General features: G+C 40.0%; 1 protein-coding gene and 1 long non-coding RNA gene across 3 annotated transcripts in view; both read left to right on the top strand.

Moving 5' to 3' along the window:
- The first annotated feature begins 1,252 nt into the window (after window positions 1-1,252).
- On the top strand, window positions 1,253-3,294 carry LOC131486237 (uncharacterized). Its single transcript, XR_009249257.1, has 3 exons — window positions 1,253-1,523; window positions 2,374-2,669; window positions 2,790-3,294. It is a non-coding gene; the product is annotated as an uncharacterized LOC131486237 (long non-coding RNA).
- Window positions 3,295-5,345: 2,051 nt separating this feature from the next.
- Window positions 5,346-17,333, top strand: part of SEC23B (SEC23 homolog B, COPII coat complex component) — a 45,658-nt gene continuing 33,670 nt past the window's right edge. The window contains exons 1-6 of one of the 2 annotated variants that reach the window (XM_058684780.1): window positions 5,346-5,749; window positions 8,366-8,589; window positions 9,971-10,028; window positions 14,369-14,455; window positions 15,820-16,056; window positions 16,161-16,246. In XM_058684780.1, the coding sequence (XP_058540763.1) occupies window positions 8,369-8,589; window positions 9,971-10,028; window positions 14,369-14,455; window positions 15,820-16,056; window positions 16,161-16,246 (689 nt within the window). In that variant the 5' untranslated portion in view covers window positions 5,346-5,749; window positions 8,366-8,368. Of the gene's footprint in view, window positions 5,750-8,354; window positions 8,590-9,970; window positions 10,029-14,368; window positions 14,456-15,819; window positions 16,057-16,160; window positions 16,247-17,333 lie in introns of both variants that reach the window. The other variant, XM_058684779.1, reaches the window with a different exon arrangement.

The raw sequence follows: 17,333 nt of genomic DNA, 5'->3' as shown, positions 1-17,333 counted from the left end.
AGCCTGTTTCCGCTTCTGTGCCTCCCTCTCTCTCTGCCCCTCCCCCGTTCATGCTCTGTCTCTCTCTGTCCCAAAAATAAATAAAAAACGTTGAAAAAAAAATGTTTATTTATTCTGAGGGAGAGTGCATGCAGGCTGGCAAGGGGCAGAAAGAGAATCCCAAGCAGAGTCCCCTGTCAGTGCAGAGCCCAATGCGGGTCTTGATTATGAGATTATAACCTGAGCCCAAATCAAGAGTCAGACACTTCACCAACTGAGTCACCTAGGCACCCCTACAGAAATGGCTTACTAAGGGGATGAGTAGATCTCTGCGGTCCTATCTCTCCTAAGACCTGCTTTTTTAGCCCTAGAGACTGGGGAATACATTCTGGGAGACTCCCCACCCCACAGGAGGAAATGTTTGAGAATAGTTGTGTCATAGTCACATCTCCAAAGAAAGTTAAGAATGTTATGTCCCAAGGGTGTACTTAATAGTATGTTTAGACAAAAGAAAGTGTGGGAGGGGAGTAGCTATTATGGAGAATGCTTCGGGTCACAGAGAGATAGTCATTGTGGATTTATCCAAGATGGCATTTGTGTGGCTTACCCATCTGTCTGCAGAGGTAACAAATGTCTCCTCCTGGTAAAAACAGAGCACCTTTCATATGATGGTCTTATGACCTGTTTGAGGGGAGACAGGGAAGGTCAGTGGATCCTTCCTTGCACCTACCCTCTCTCAAAATCCTTCAGCTTAAAATATTAAATATGCTACTCTGTCATATTTTGGTAGTGTGTCCTGAACCCCACGAGAGACAAGGAGGGACCAAGAATAACTCCCTAGTTATTAGGATGACTGGGAGGAGAATGGTATCTCCAAGTGAAATAGAAAGTACAAGAGACAGGTTAGTTTAGGGCGAGGGGAACAATGAATTCAGCTTAGGACCATTAAAAGATAGACTGAGGCATACTAAAATTGTAAGAGTTGGGGCACCTGGGTGGCTCAGTCGGTTGAGCATCCAACTTCGGTTCAGGTCATGATCTCGCAGTTGGTGGGTTTGAGCCCCGCATCTGGCTCGCTGCTGTCAGTGCAGAGCCCACTTTGGATCCTCTGTCCTCCTCTCTCTCTGTCCCTCCCCTGCTCATGTGCACGCTCCCAAAAATAAACATTAAAAAAATTTTTTTAATTGTAAGAGTTTATTTGAGCAAAATTCAATTTGAATCAAACAGCATCAAACCGCAAGTGGTTAGGAGCCCTCTGTCAACAGGAGTCAGGGAAAACACTTAAACAGAAAAGGTGTAGAAGCCAAGAGAAGAAATTATTTGATTGTCCAGTTGGCTGTTGATTGTATTCAATGTTTCAATTTCATAACCTTGAGGCATTTCTGTACTTACATTTTAGTTTGCTTAAGTAGGCTGTCATGGCATTAGAGCCACATCAGTCTAATGGCCTTCTTTTTAATTAACTTGACAGGACACATGGAGATTCAGATGCCAAAACACCAGAGATATCTAGCAGGTTGCCGGATATATGAATCTCATGTTAGGTAAGTCTGAGCCAGAAACATAGAAATTAGATTATAGATGATGAATAATATGTCATGAAAATTGTGAAAGACTTTGAAATAGTCAAAAGTCCATGGGTGAACTTCCATGGAATGCTGGGCATTTTTTAAAGGACTCTCTGGGGTCATCTGATTGTAAGGGGTATGTGCCTCTATCTTTGACTAAGCTATTTTACAACTCTGCAGAGAAAGAAATTAATTTACAGAAAACTGATAGTAATGCAAATGTCTCCTGTCCATAACAATGCAAATGAGTCTTGTCCACAGCAATGCAAATGAGTTTTGTGTGGTAGGGAATATGAATATATAAATCAAATTCTTCCTTGAACCAGTCTGAACATCCTTACTTGTTACCTCATTAATAAATGAGTTGACATATGCTCATTTTATATTTGTATGAGGGCCAGAATTTTACCTTTTTGAAACTTTAACAATTTTGAAGGTTTCACCAATATCCCAATGGATTCACCTAACAAAATCAGGTAAATCATGTTGCTGAAGAATACCTTGTGGGCTGCTTAATTAAACCCGGGAATATTTTGCTTTTGGCTCTCAGAGTGAACAGTGAATATTCAAGTGGCAATCATACAACAATAAACTGATTCTGTTTCTCTAGGTTTTTTCTCTTTATTTTTTTTTAATATATGAAATTTATTGTCAAATTGGTTTCCATACAACACCCAGTGCTCATCCCAAAAGGTGCCCTCCTCAATACCCATCACCCACCCTCCCCTCCCTCCCACCCCCCATCAACCCTCAGTTTGTTCTCAGTTTTTAACCGTCTCTTATGCTTTGGCTTTCTCCCACTCTAACCTCTTTTTTTTTTTTTTAGGTTTTTTTCTCTTTAATGATTTTGTATTTTTGGTTTTGTTTCTGATACATCTACAGCCAATAGGTTTCTCATCATTGGTGGCAACAACAATCGGGAATTTGACTTTATATTCTGACCATTTGGTGGTCTCACTAAGTTAATTGGTAGTTATAGAGATATATTCTCTTTTGGATAAGAGATGACAGAGAATCTAGTTGGTCCTTTTTGTTTGTTTGCCTTTTTTGTCTATTTATGAGTTCAAATCAGTCAAGATTTTCATGGCTCCTGGAAAGAAGAATGACTCTATATCTGATCTGGTGAGTTTTTGTGTTTCTGTGTTCACTTCTGACCTGTGACTAAAGTTGTAGAATTAAAGCTGTATACTTTCTTTTTTTTTAATTAAAAAAATGTTTTTAATGTTTATTTATTTTTGACAGAGAGAGAGACAGAGCATGAGTGGGTGAGGGGCAGAGAGAAAGGAAGACACAGAATCCGAAGCAGGCTCCAGGCTCTGAGCTGTCAGCACTGAGCCCAACGCGGGGCTGCAACTCACAGACTTCAAGATCGTGACCTGAGCCGAAGTTGGACGCTCAACTGACTGAGCCACCCAGACACCCCAAAGCTGTATACTTTCTTTGTGTCTATGCATCTCTGTGTCTTTATGGCTATAACCAAGAAAGGCCCTCACATGTTGTGGAGTGTGAAATGTTTACTAAGTTTGGAGACCTCTAATAAATTAGATTAGTATGTCTCTTTTTCTTAATTAAATTTTTTGTTTATTTTGAGAAAGAGAGAGAGAGCGCGTGCAGGGGAGGGACAGAGAAAAAGAGAGAATCCCAAGCAGGCTCTGTGTGAACAGTGTGGAGCCCAACATAAGGCTGTCAGTGGGACCGGGCTGGAACCCAGGAACAGTGACATCATTGATGAAGGAGCATGAGGCAGGCTGAGGGCAAAATTCAGGCTGGTACTCTACCCGCCCCCCCCCCCCCCCCCCAGGTGGAATATGTGTGATATTCCTCAGACACTCCCAACTACCCAAGAACAAAGGAAAGGGGTTTAAGTGCTTGCCATGGTAATGTGGGAGACTAAGGCAAACGCAAAACTGAATTCCCTTACTGTCTACAGCCCACTGACAAGTCCTTGAAACCAGCAGAGTGACCGCCCTCTAGGAGCTCAGCTGCCTTGATAATGACACTTTGTTAGGGGCAAAAGAAAACCTTAGCTTAACATTACCCCAACCTCAAGGATCCTGTAAATCAACTTCCTTTATCTCAACTGCCCCAAGATATATGCTGGCAATCATATTCCAAGCTTATGGCCCCCGGATATGCATTTCATATGATGAAGAGTCTCATGACCCTTCATGAGGTTTTATTAAACAGTGATAAATGGTGTTTCCCTAGCAACAGCTAGCCCCTCAAGGTCTTGGAAACCTTGCTTCCAAAATTCCTTAGAGAGTTACTCTATCCCTGACCCCCTCCCAACCTGAGGGTATAATGAGTTTCCCTTCAAGACCCCAGTGCAGCTCTTCCTGCCCATGGGTTCTGTTCCCATGCTTTAATAAAATCACCTTTTTACACCAAAAACATCTTCAAGAATTATTTCATGGCCGTTGGCTCTGGACCCCACGAATCCCCCATCACCCCAAAAACTTCATCAGTTATGACCCCAGCCAAAATCAAGAGTTGGATGCCCAACCAACTGAGCTGCCCAGGCACCCCAGATTAGTATGTCTCTTAAAGGAGCTCTGTTCCGGAGTGCCTGGGTGACTCAGTCTGTTGGGCATCCAACTCGATTTTGGCTCTGTTCGTGGGACAGAGCCTGAGTCAGTCTCCACGATGTGTGTGGAGCCTGCTTGGGATTCACTCTCTTTCCCTCTACCCCTCTACGTTCTCCCCACTCACCATCTCTCTCTAAAATTAAATAAATAAATAAATAAATAAATAGGAGCTCTGTTCTGACTGGCTTATTGAGACAAATACATACTTACATAAATCAAATATTCCTAAAACTACCCAAAAATAATGAAATTAAACTTCCAATACTTTAAATGTGTAGGAATTTTTAAAACCCTTAGAAAATTCTAGTATAGAACGAAGCCAGGATCAAATAATTAAAGCAAGTCTTTGGTAAATGATATTCTTTTAACGTTTGGTTAAAAAAAAAAAAAAAACCACACAGCTATGTCTCTTCTCGGGGTAAACTATAATACAAATGTGTATTTATTTTAATTGAGTTTGCTTCCTTACTGAGAGATTAATGCAAACTGCCTAAATTTATTCACTTAATGATGTAAAACCTAATGTTATTCTGACATGGTTTAGGAACATGAAAACCGTAAATTTGTTCAACAAAAATGAATCGTTAATTGACAGACTTTTTATATTAAGAGTATGTTTCATAATATATTGACCTAAAACTAGTTTGTGTTCTGTAAGTAGCCGAAAATTTTGTACTAAGTTGAGCTAATTAATGGTAATTCTTGAATGTCTAGATATATTCTAAGCATCATTTTAAGTTTATATAGCTTTGCTTCTTTTAAAAAATATACTATAGACAGGCTGTATCTCGGAGTCAGATTAATAAACGTGCTCATTTTTGTCACTTAGAAAAAGGTATATAAAGGCTGTAGTGGCTGTAGAAAGTTGTGTTCTATATACTTAGGAGTTTGGTTAGTCTCCCAGGATGCGTGAATATGACCACTCCCAATTATTCACCTTCTCGTAGATGGAGGACAGAGCTAGACACGCAGAGTAACTGTGCGCTAGTGTCAATCCCCGAAGAGAACGCGAAGTCAACATAGCGAGCAGTAACATAATGAAGTATTGCTACGCGTGCTGAATTCCCAAGGTAGTGTGCGGACCCACGCTCCCTCCGCCCCGCCCCTTTCCACGCTGACACCTTTTCCCGGCAAGCTTCAGTTTCCTCCGCCTCTCCTTTTTCCGGTGCCATACGTCATCATTCTCGCTTCCCGGTAGCTAAGGCGATGAGAGGGACTTCCCAGTTGGGCGGGCGGAAGTCATGTTGGATCAGGGCGAATCCCTGAGGCGTGCCGGCTGCACCTAGGAAATAGTCGCGCAGGCACCTGAGTTTTCTGAAGCACAAACGTTTAGGGGTGAACGTGGAAGAACGTAGGGTCTGAGGAGCGGTGGTTTTGTGGCCTGAGAACAACCGGCTTGCCCCATTCCAAGATGGCGGCGTGGCTTCACTGAGAGTCTTGCTTCCGCTTCTCCGCCGGGGCAGGCCCTCTTTGATTGGCCAGAGGACGGCGCTGTGGCGTGACGCACAGGGTCGCTGACCAGTCGTCTGAGAGCTGAGCTGGACTTGGCGGTGGGAGCCGGAGCGGGGCTCTAGCAGCTGTGGGTGCGGACGCGGCCAGGTGAACTGCTCCGGCCAGGTGAGTGGGAGCGCAGGTGATGGGGAGCCGAGGGCACGGACTGGGGTCTCTGTAGGGACCGAATGGGTTGCTCCTGGGGCGAAGCCTCTTCTCGGCGGCTTGGCGGGCAGAGGAATTTAGGGACTCAGTGACCCAGGGGTCTGCTGAAGAGTGACGCGTTCCTCGTCAGGCGGTGCGGCCGGCCGGCTTCTGGCTCGGTAACCCTAGGAATCGCGGGGTGCGGAAGGATTCAGGTTTCTTTTTAGAGTTGAGTAACCTGAAATGGGATGAATGACTTCTGCCTCGTGACAGCTGCAACTAAAATCCGGGGCTACGGACTACGCTTGAAGCATTAAACTGTGCTTAAACTTGGCTACCGTGTCCTGAAAAGTTTTGATTTGATGGAATGACCGGTTCAGTTTTTGGCGTGTGTGTATTTTTGGCAGACACTTCTACAGAACCTTTAAAGTTCTTTTCATTCATTCATTAACTCATCCATTCATCTATTAGCCTTTTCAGAAACTCCTTCCCTGTGAGAATATGATGTGAGTCAAAGATCGACCGTCCTAGAAAAATGCACATTCGCTCATGCACACAATTTTGCATACAGCTTCAGAAGATTTATTGACGCTCTGAAGTGCCCCGTTGGTTTTGTGCCCAGATTTAAGAATCCATGTTCTAGAAGAGGCGACGGGAAGAGACAGTGGGAAACGGAAAGAGCAGGTTTTAATATGTAGCTGCCTGGGGACATTGGATGGAGCCAGTATCTTTCATTAATGTTTTGAGTGGGTACCAGTCAGTGAATGAAACCTGCTGAGGTACTTGTGGAGAATTGTGATATTAGAACTTGCGTTTATTCCCACCTGAGTTATCCCTTTGCCACTTCGTAGCTGCAGAAGGGCCTCCTATGTAAAGGGTGCTTCAGTTTCCCGCCTTTGTCAGAAATAACAAGTAGATACCTTAGAGTGTCAGTTGGAGCAAACATTTAGAATTTTTGTGGTCTGGGTTGTGTGTAGTGGGCTAATTCCTTCATTTGCTTTTCTAGCCGCATAAAATCATTCCCTGGGTGGCTACGTCGGTTAAGCATTCAACTCTTGATTTCAGCTCAGGTTGTGGCCTCACAGTTGTGAGATTGAGCCCGTGTCATGGAGCCTGCTTAAGATTCTCTCTCTCTTGCGGCACCTGGGTGGCTTAATTGGTTAAGCATCCGACTTTGGCTAGGGTTAATGATCTCCTGGTTTGTGAGTTCAAGCCCCCTGCATTGGGCTCTCTGCTGTCAGTGCAGAGCCCCCTTTGGATCCTCTGTCTCCCTCTCTCTCTCTGCCCTCCTCCTGCAGGAGCTCTCTCAATCTCTCTCTCTAAAATAAGTAATAAACATTTAAAAAAAAGATTCTCTCTCTCTCCCACCCTTTGCCCCCCACCCTCAAAAAATCATTCCCTTAGTCCGTATTATTTACAGTATGGCACTTCTCATAATAACACTTATTATTGGAGACACTTATTATTCAGCACCTCAGGAAGTGAGCACTAGAGGCCACTAATAACATAGATTCTTTAATTTGCCTGTTTTTCCCTTTTTCTTGAGGGTCTTGTTCCCGTGAACCCTAGGTGGCTGAGATATGTGTTAGCCTTAGCCTAGACTTTAGAATGCAAATAGGGTGTATGAAACACTCAATGGAGTTGGCATTGTCTGGGTTTGAAAAGCTTAGTCTAAATGGTTATTTTATCAACCAGAATTTTTCGAGGCACGAACATAAGCAACCCTGGTGAAAAGGTCCTGGTGAAGGACTCGCTCAGCACGATAGCAAATTTGGCATTATAATTTTGGTGATCCCAAGTAGAAATATTTTTGCTAGGAACTGGTGGTGGTTCTCATTACAAATTGGACTCACAACGTCAGCATCCAGTTCTTGTCTCCCCAGGTAACAGAGGAGGGGAAAGGGCACAAAAACAAGATCACTTGGAAAGTAGAATTTAATGCAGTGTTTGCTTTAATAAAGCAAGGAAGGGAGGGGATCAGGGAGGAAGGTAGCTGGATGCTGAAACAGGGCTTGAGACTGACTCTTGGGGAAGGGGAATTAGAACTGGCTTGGTTGAGATGTTGCATGATCTATGAGGAGGTTTACATTAGTATTATTCAACTACTTGCAGCTTGGAAATGATCAAATGATTGTAAACCCCCCACATATTTTCATTTATTTAAGTGCTAGAAAGGAGAGTTGAGAAAGGAATAGTAGGCAAAGAGAACTGTGAAGTTAATTGGCTTTGGGAGTCAAAGGGAAGGGAGATGTTGTCATCCTCCAGTGACCAGTTCTTCTAGACTAAGTGTTTAATTTTTTTTTAATCTTTATTTATTTTTGAGAGAGAGACAGAGGGCGAGCAGGGGAGGAACAGAGAGAGAGGGAGACACAGAATCTGAAGCAGCCTCCAGGCTCCCAGCTGTTAGCACAGAGCCCAACGCGGGGCTGGAGCTCACAAACCGTGAGATCATGACCTGAGCCGAAGTTGGCCGCTTAGCTGACTGAGCCACCCAGACTAAGTGTTTAAAGAACATTGTTGGGTGACCATCTTCTTTTTTGAAGTTTAGTTGAGAAATTCACATAAAATTAAAAAGCCTCATCTATAGTTTCTTTTCAGACTATGGCAACATATTTGGAGTTCATTCAGCAGAATGAAGAAAGAGATGGTGTGCGCTTTAGTTGGAATGTGTGGCCTTCCAGCCGCCTCGAGGCTACAAGAATGGTTGTTCCCCTGGCTTGTCTCCTCACTCCTTTGAAAGAACGTCCAGACCTGCCTCCCGTACAATATGAACCTGTGCTCTGCAGCCGGCCGACTTGCAAAGCCATTCTCAATCCACTTTGGTATGAATTCTTTTTAAAACTAGTAAAAAGGAAGAATGCAGTATATTATGATTTTTATGTGATTCTCATAAAAGTGATTCAATTTGGGCAAATCATCAAATTTGGGATTAGTAGTAGATGGTGAGATTCTGAGGTTATGAATGCTTGTAGAAGTCTAGGGTGGGGGGATGGGCTAAATAGGGATGGGCATTTAGGAGGGCACTCGTGATGGGCACTGGGTGTTATTTATATGTAAGTGATGAATCACTAAATTCTACTACTGAAACCATTCTTATACTATATGTTAACTAGGATTTACATACAATTAAAATATATATATATATATATATTTAAAAAAGAATGCTTGAAGAAGTTTGAGTCTTGCTGGCCTAATATTTGAGATAAAATTGGAACTTACAGGAATGAGGTAGAAGTCAAGGGAAAGGATTGGAATTCACTTTTTTTTCTGATTTCAATTTGTTTTTGGTTTAACCATAGATTATATTGGTACCTTTTGAAGCGTTTTCCCAAAAAAATCAGAAAGCTTTTGACGGTTTTCTCATACTTACCTGGTATGGTGATGCTGTATGGCAGGAAGTAATAGGTGGAAGAAATTATAACTCTTAATGATGGTTAAGTGTAATGTTTTGTACCTGAGATCATGACCTATGATATTTTCCTGAAATGTGGGCATTATTTGAAAGAATCTTTAAACAGGTGAAGAGTATCAGAAATATTGTCTAAAAGGTAAGACTTTTATATGAGGGAAAAACAAGACTCATATGAAGGAACATTTTTTACTTCATTCCCCTTACTTTTACTTATTACACCCATTCATAAGATGCTGTTACTCTTCTTTCAAAGAGGTAGCCATTGCTTATTAATTTTCTAAGTGCAGAAAGGGAGAAAAAACTAACCGAAGCATTATCTTTAACCAGTTCTAGGAAGCATGCCTCCCAACCTTTCTTCAAGTGAGGTAGGTGAGGTGAAAGTCAGGCAAGTGTTTCCATGTGTGAAATTTAGTATTGACATTTAGTGGTTTCACGTATCTTAACAATAAAAGTGCTAGAAAAATCACACAGATTATGTTAAGAACAGGACAAAAGGGAATAACCTGTAACTTGTATAAAATCATGACATTTTAAGTATTGTCAAGGGAATTAGAAAAGAGAAAAAAAGATTTACTAATTCTTCAGTGCTGCTGTTTGAAGGAAATTTTTGGTGTATTTAACAGCCATAACTCTTAACTGCAGTAGACATTTTACATCCCTCCATCCATTCATGCTCAGAATGATATCTGAAACATATCTATGAGATTTACTAAACTTAAAGATTACATTTGAATGCTTTCCACATTACAAATGAAAATGGTACCTAGCTATAATATTTATCTTTCTCACAGTCAGGTTGATTATCGAGCAAAACTTTGGGCCTGTAATTTCTGTTTCCAAAGAAATCAGGTATGTGAATTTTTTTAAGTGTTTTTCTGTGTTTCATTTTAGTTGAATTACTCTGAAAAAAATTAAGTAAGGTTGAATTTGTGTCTGTCTGGGTAGTCATCAATTTCTGCTGACCTCAAGGTAATTGAACACTGAACATATGTGATTTTTCTGTTGAACGATGACTCAGTTTCATTATGTGGGTTTTTATCATTTGCTCTGGAGGGGACATAAAATTCCCATTTTTGATGTCCTCTGTAGGCAGTGAATATGTTATCCTAAGAAAACAGATATGTCGTGTATATTTCATTTGACTTCAGTTTATTCTAATTGCATAGTGTGTACACTACTGAATTTTCACTTTTTGATCTTTATAACTTTCAGGGTCCAAGTACCAATGTTGAGCATTTCTTGATTTAAAAATTTTAAAACTACTGGGGCACCTGGTGGCTGTCGATTAAATGTCCAACTCTTGATCTCAGCTTAGGTCATGATCTCATGGTTCGTGAGTTCGAGTCCCACACCAGGCTCTGTGCTGACAGCGTGGAGCCTGCTTGGGATTCTGTCTCTCCCTCTCTCTCTGCCCCTCCCCTGCTCATGCACACACTCTCTATCTAAATAAATGTTTTTAAAACATCATCAAATTATACATTTAAAAGAGTGAATTTTATGGTATATATATCTCAATAAAGCTGTTAGAAAAATTTAATTATTTCCAGTATAGCATATAGTGGTTTAGTACCTCTTAAGATATTAATAACATGGATTTATTTATTCACATATTTAATCATAATTGCAGTTAATAATCTCATTTTTTGATACATCTCACAGTAAGTGAGATATCACAGTAAGTGATAAATAGACCAATCAGTGTACTAACTATAGGCTTGGGAATTATGAGCAGGTACCATTCAAAATTCACCTCCATGAGAGATTCAGGAGTATGTGCAACTCTTAAAGGCATTCAGAATTGAAGTCCATGTTTAATACAGTTATAGTGAAAATTCTAAGGCATCAAAAGACAATGTCAGCAGAGTAAAAATGTAGTCCACAAAATATTTGCTAATCATAAATCTTGTAAGGGATTAATATCAGGACATCCAGGGGAGGAGATAATGAGGAAATGTTTATAAGTTCAGAGTTTCAGTTTTGCAAAATAAAAAAATTGAGTTCTTAGGAATGCAAACTGGTGCAGCCACTCTGGGAAACAGTATGGAGTTTCTTCAAAAACTTAAAAATATTAGTACCCTAAGACTCAGCGATTATATTACTAGGTATTTACCCAAAGGACACAAAAATAGTATTTCAGAGGAATACGTGCACCCAGATATTTATAGCTGCATTATCTACAATAGCCAAATTTTCAAGCAGCTTAAGTGTCCATTGACCAATGAATGGACAAAGAAATGGAGACATATATATATATATATATATATATATATATATATCATATATAATGGAATATTACTATGCCAAAAAAACAAAACAAAACAAAAACAACAACAACAACAACGGATTCTTGCTATTAGCAAAGTCAAGTGACTGAGCTAGAGGGTATGAGGCAGTGAAATAAGTCAGGGAGAAAGAGACAAATATGTGATTTCACTCATACGTGGAGTTTAAGAAAGAAAACCAATGAGGAAAATGACAAAAAAGAGAAAGAGGCAAATCAAAACACAGACACTTAAGTATTGATAACAAACTGATCGTTACCAAGAGGGCGGTTAGTGCAGAATGTAATAAAAAGGTGATGGGGATTAAGGAGTGAACTTGTAATGATTACTGTGTGATGTATGGAAATGTCGAATCACTATATGATGTATATGAAATTATATTTCACTGTATGTAACTAACTGGAAATTAAATAAAAAATAAAAAAATAAATATATGGTTTCAGGTCTCACATTTAGGTCTTTAATACAGTTTGCTTTTATTTTTATATATCATTAAGAAATGATCCAGGTTCTTTCTTTTGCATATACCTGTTTAATTTTCTAATGGTGTAAATATATTGACCATGTAAGTGTGGGTCTTTATTCAGTTTCATTGATCTATGTAACTGTGCCAATACCATGATGTTTTGTATTTTTTCTTTGTGGTATACCTTGAAATCTGAAATTATGATGCCACCAGCTTTGTTCTGTTTTCTTTTTTTCTTTTCAAAATTGCTTTCTATTTGGATTTGTTTGTGGTTCCATTCAAATACTAGGATTCTTCATTCAACTTTTGTGAAAAATGCTATTAGCATTTTGATAGGGAGTCCATTGTATCTCTATGTTCCTCTGGTAGTATATATTTTTTATTAATTCTAACTCTTCCCATTCATGAAGATTGTACATCTTCCCATATGTTTGTGTCATCTGTCATTATTTTGTTGTTTTTGTTTGTTTGTTTGTTTGTTTAAATGGTATTCTGTTCTCTAAAAGGACATTTTCATTGAACACAATTTTCAGATTTTCACTTGGGCTTATTACACCCTTACAGGTTCAGGACACATGATAGTGAATGATTTTTAGAGTTAAGTTACACTGAAAAAGAAGTAATATTAGGTAGATGACAGGAAGGTACTCTCATGTGAAAATAAATATACAATTTCAGTCACTGTGTTTGTAAATCTCTGCTCTCTGATATTAAACTTCTGTCATCCATTGGAAAAAAAATTGAGTTCTGGAGGTGGATGGTGGTGATGAATACTTAAGACCACTGAACTGTACACTGAACAAAGATTAACATGGCAAAAGTTATACATGTTTTACCACAATAAAAAACATTGGGTAAGACATCAATCTAATTGATCTAAAACATCAATTTAAAGACAAAATGCCTGTGATACAATGTCAAGCATAAAGAACAGTTTGCAAAATTGTATATACAGGATGAGCTCATCTGTGCGGAAGTAGAAAAAGTCTGGAAGGAAATAAATGCCTACATGTTGACTAGCTGTCTCTAGTTGGTAGGAACATAAAGAGTTTTTTCTTCCTGTTTTCTTTTTTTTCTTTTTAAGTTTATTTTTTTTAGTAATCTCTACACCCAACTTGGGGCTTGAACTCTTGATCCCAAGATCAGGAATTACGTGCTCTTCCAATTGAGCCAGCCAAGTGCTCCTTTTCCTGTTTTCTTATATTTTCTTGTATTTGCCAGGTTTTCTACAATGAACATGTATTACTTTATTGATAACAGCTAAAATAATAAACCCAAGTAAAAGAATTAGTCATCCACATAAATTTTTTTTTCAGTTCCAATTACAGCTCTTTAATGCCTCATTTGCATAGGGCTCCTCTTGTTTATAAGAATTGCTGTTCTGTAGCTTCTTTTTGTTTTGTTGTTGGTTAAAACTATTTTTTAACTTTCATGGTTCATCAGATATTTTCCTGTATAAATGAAAATGTTCCTAATTTAAGTCTGTTTCCCATATTATGATTTTTAACTTTGAAGAAAGATGGTTTTATAGTTTCCTTACATATTTCCTTACAGTTTCATTTACCATTTCTGTTTCATATGGCTGCCATCTTTTACCTTCCTTTTCTGTAGAACCGTACTCTACACATATCAACATTCTATCATTTGGATCATTTGGATCCCTCTTCTCTGAACTCTCTCCAAGTTCTCTGTCCTCTTTGAAATGTGGAGCGAAAGGTTTGTCTTTCCAAAGTTTGAAAACAGAGGTTTGACTCTCCAAAGGGCAGTGGTGGAAGCTTCATGTTGTAAGACATCATGAAAAGAAAGATGGGGAAAATGAAGAGGAAGCTCTAGGGTGGTCCTTAGCAAGTTGCTTGAGGGTTCATTTCTATTTCCAGTGGCACTTCTCTCAAAGGCATTTTGCCTGGAGACTAGAGTCCCAGGCCAATATGTCTTGAACTACTCGTGGACAGTATATCAGTATTCAGCGTTCCTGACTTCCATCTTCTGCTTAGTTCACCAGTCACTTTCCAAAGGGATTTGAAGAGAGAAGCTCAGTCACACTCCTGGGTTCTGGCCTTGGAGAACACAGGGGGCTGCAAGGGCACTGCCAGCTGGTAAAGCACGGCCTCCCACATAAATTATTGATGAGACAGCTGAAGTCTCTGCCCTTAATTTGCAAGGCAGTGCTTAAAAAATGTTTTTTACTGGTGCATTTTTTAATCATCTCAAAGTTACAACATACCCTCAAACTACATTTTAAAAAGTTACAATGGGATATAAATGTAAGGCAGGGTTTCGATTTAAAATTTTGATTTTTGTATTTTTAGTTACATGGTCTGTGTTCTATGCTTTCAGAATTAATTCATGGACATTACCTATTTTTTATATATGGAAAATAAGAGGTATAACATAAATATCTTTCGCCCTAATAAAACGTTGCTTTGTTTCCTTCTCTTCAGTTTCCTCCTGCTTATACAGGCATATCTGAGGTGAATCAGCCTGCTGAATTGATGCCCCAGTTTTCTACAATTGAGTATGTGATACAGGTAACTTCTCTGTTGCATATTTAATGAATGGTGTTAAATATTGAGTTTCTCTTCGTCTTCTGTGTCCCTGGACAATTTAAAACTATGAGGGCAGATGGATCCTAAACACTTGGTCATGGTGTGTGTGCACTCATTGGCATTACTTACAATCTTGATAGAAGGCTAGAAAAGGGGTCACTGGTTGTGTTCAGCACCTGTCCCCCATAGCTTTCTCCAGCTCTGTTAAGGTTACTCCATCTTGTAGTCAAGCTTAAAAACTTTAGGTTCGTCCTTGACTTGTCTTTCTTGTACATTCCATATCCAATCCACGAGGAAATCCCATTGGGTCTATATTCAGAATCTATCCACAGTCCAACCACTTCTTTCTCCCCCACTTTTTTCCTGGGCCAGCCATCGCCTCTTGCTTGAATTACTGGGCAGTCTCTTAACCCTTCTCCCTAATTTCACCCTTTCCCACTTACAGTTTATTCTTAACCCAAAAGCCAGAGTAAGTCTTTAAAAACATGTCATGTTGTTTCTGTGTTCGGAAACCTCCAATGGTGAAAATGACTCCCTTTTACCCTGAGTGAGAGAGAGTCTTCAAAACTCTTTGTGGACTAGCTCTGTATTATCACTCAGACCTCAACTTGTTTTAGTGTCCTCGTTTAGCCACATGGGTCTCATGACTTTCTTTGGACATGCCAGGAATGCTCCTGCCTGTGGGCCTTTGCTCTAGGCTGGAATTCTCTTTCTCCTATGTCTGTATTGCTCCTTCCCTCTCCTCTGGGTTTTTGCTCTAATGTTACTTTCTTATTGAGGCTTCCCTGATCTCTTATGTAATACCGGAACCTGCCCCCTACCTCTACTCCTGGCATCCCCCTACTCTTTCCATCCAGAAAATCAGCTCCTTAAGGTAGGCAAAGATCTTTGTTCTTTTGGTTCACTGATATATCCCAGGACCTGGAACAGTGTCTGGCACATGGAAGGCATTCAGAAATGTAGAGGGTTACCAGGGTGGCTCAGTCGGTTAACTGTCTGACTTTGGCTCAGGTCATGATCTTACGGTTTGTGCATTCGGGCCCCGCGTTGGGCCCACTTGAGATCTTCTGTCCCCCGTCTCTCTGCCCCTCCCCTACTTGTGCTCTCTTAAGAATAAAACATTTGAAAATATGTAGAATAAATCGTTGGATACAAATAGTTTTTACATTTAGTTTGTTTTAATAGAACCTGTCATTTAACGAAGTGAGTAGAAGTTAGTTAGATGTCCATATTTCCTGACAGTAAATATAGACGAGACTTATTACTTACATACCTGATCTGCTTTGAAAAGAGCTGGTTATGTCTGTTTGTATACTGATCATCACACTGTGTTTCTTTGCGTAAAGAGAGGTGCTCCATCCCCTCTGATCTTCCTCTATGTGGTTGACACGTGCCTGGAAGAAGATGACCTTCAAGCACTCAAAGAATCCCTGCAGATGTCCCTGAGTCTCCTTCCTCCAGATGCTCTGGTGGGTTTGATCACGTTTGGGAGGATGGTGCAGGTTCACGAGCTCAGCTGTGAAGGAATCTCCAAAAGTTATGTCTTCCGAGGGACCAAGGATTTAACCGCAAAGCAAATACAGGTTTGTGCCTTGTTTGTACACAAGCAGGAGCAAGGAGATTTCTTAAAAAGTAGTTGGTTATTCAATCTAGTGTTGTGGGAAATGAGTCCTTTTGGTTTTTGTAGGATATGCTGGGCCTCACCAAGCCTGCCATGCCTATGCAGCAAGCAAGACCTGGTCAACCACAGGAGCACCCTTTCGTTTCAAGCAGGTGAGCTACCAACATAGAATGTTGCACACACAGTAGTGGGCATGCAGGGCATTCCACTGAAGGGAGGGAAGAAAAATGTTAGAACTTCTGTTTTCTTGTTTTTAGACAAAAAAAAAATGATTAAGCCTAACCAGTATTTAATGTTTAATGACTTGTATAACATGTTGGTATATATTTGAAACTAATAACTAAATTGTGTAGTTACACATACATATATACACCCACGTGTGTGTGTAGTAGATTTGTTCAGAATGTTTTTCCTCTTAGTGTTGTATCGTCACAAAGGTTTTGAGACCACTGTACTCGAGCCTTCCCCTCCTCTTATGCATGGCTATTGTCTTTTTTGAGTCTTAAATAAAACAACAGGTTTCTGTGGGGTGTCCTCAAGCAAACCTAGAACCAGGCACTTATTTTCCTCAGTCCATTGACTCCCTGGGCTGCCTATGGCCGGCAACAGTCAGCAAACATGATAAAATTCATTGTCTGACATTCTGGGGACAGCCACTTACTGTGGTAAGAAACCAGTGCTTCTCTGTGTTTACTCTGAAGGCTCAAGAAAAACACTTGAGAATCACTTTAAAGTGGATCTTTAGGGCCATCTGGGTGGCTCAGTCAGTTGAGCATCCGATTGTCGATTTCAGCTCAGGTCATGATCTAATAATGGTTCGTGGGATCGAGCCCCACATTGGGCTCTGCACTGACAGCATGGAACCTGCTTGGGATTCTCTGTGTCCCTGTCTCTCTGCTTCTCCCTTGCTTGTGTGTACATAATTTCTCTCTTTCTCTCAAAATAAATAAATACACTTAAATAAAGTAGATCTTTAGAATGATTAAGGTGGTCCATGTACATGAACTGTGCATGGATTGAATTCACATTAGACCTGTCTTTAGGATTTCTTTGCTGCTTAAAATGTAATTAAAACTGATATTTAAAATCATTTTTTCCCATACTATACATACATACACACACACACACACACACACATATGTATACACACATATATATATATATACACACACACACACACACATATATATAAATTGCTCTGTATTCAGTTTTAAATTGTTTCCCTGGCTAAAATTGCTT

This window comes from Neofelis nebulosa, chromosome 9, assembly GCF_028018385.1.
Source record: "Neofelis nebulosa isolate mNeoNeb1 chromosome 9, mNeoNeb1.pri, whole genome shotgun sequence".
Taxonomy (NCBI): domain Eukaryota; kingdom Metazoa; phylum Chordata; class Mammalia; order Carnivora; family Felidae; genus Neofelis; species Neofelis nebulosa.
Note: the sequence above shows the minus strand (reverse complement) of the source record. Positions and strands in the feature narration are given on the sequence as shown.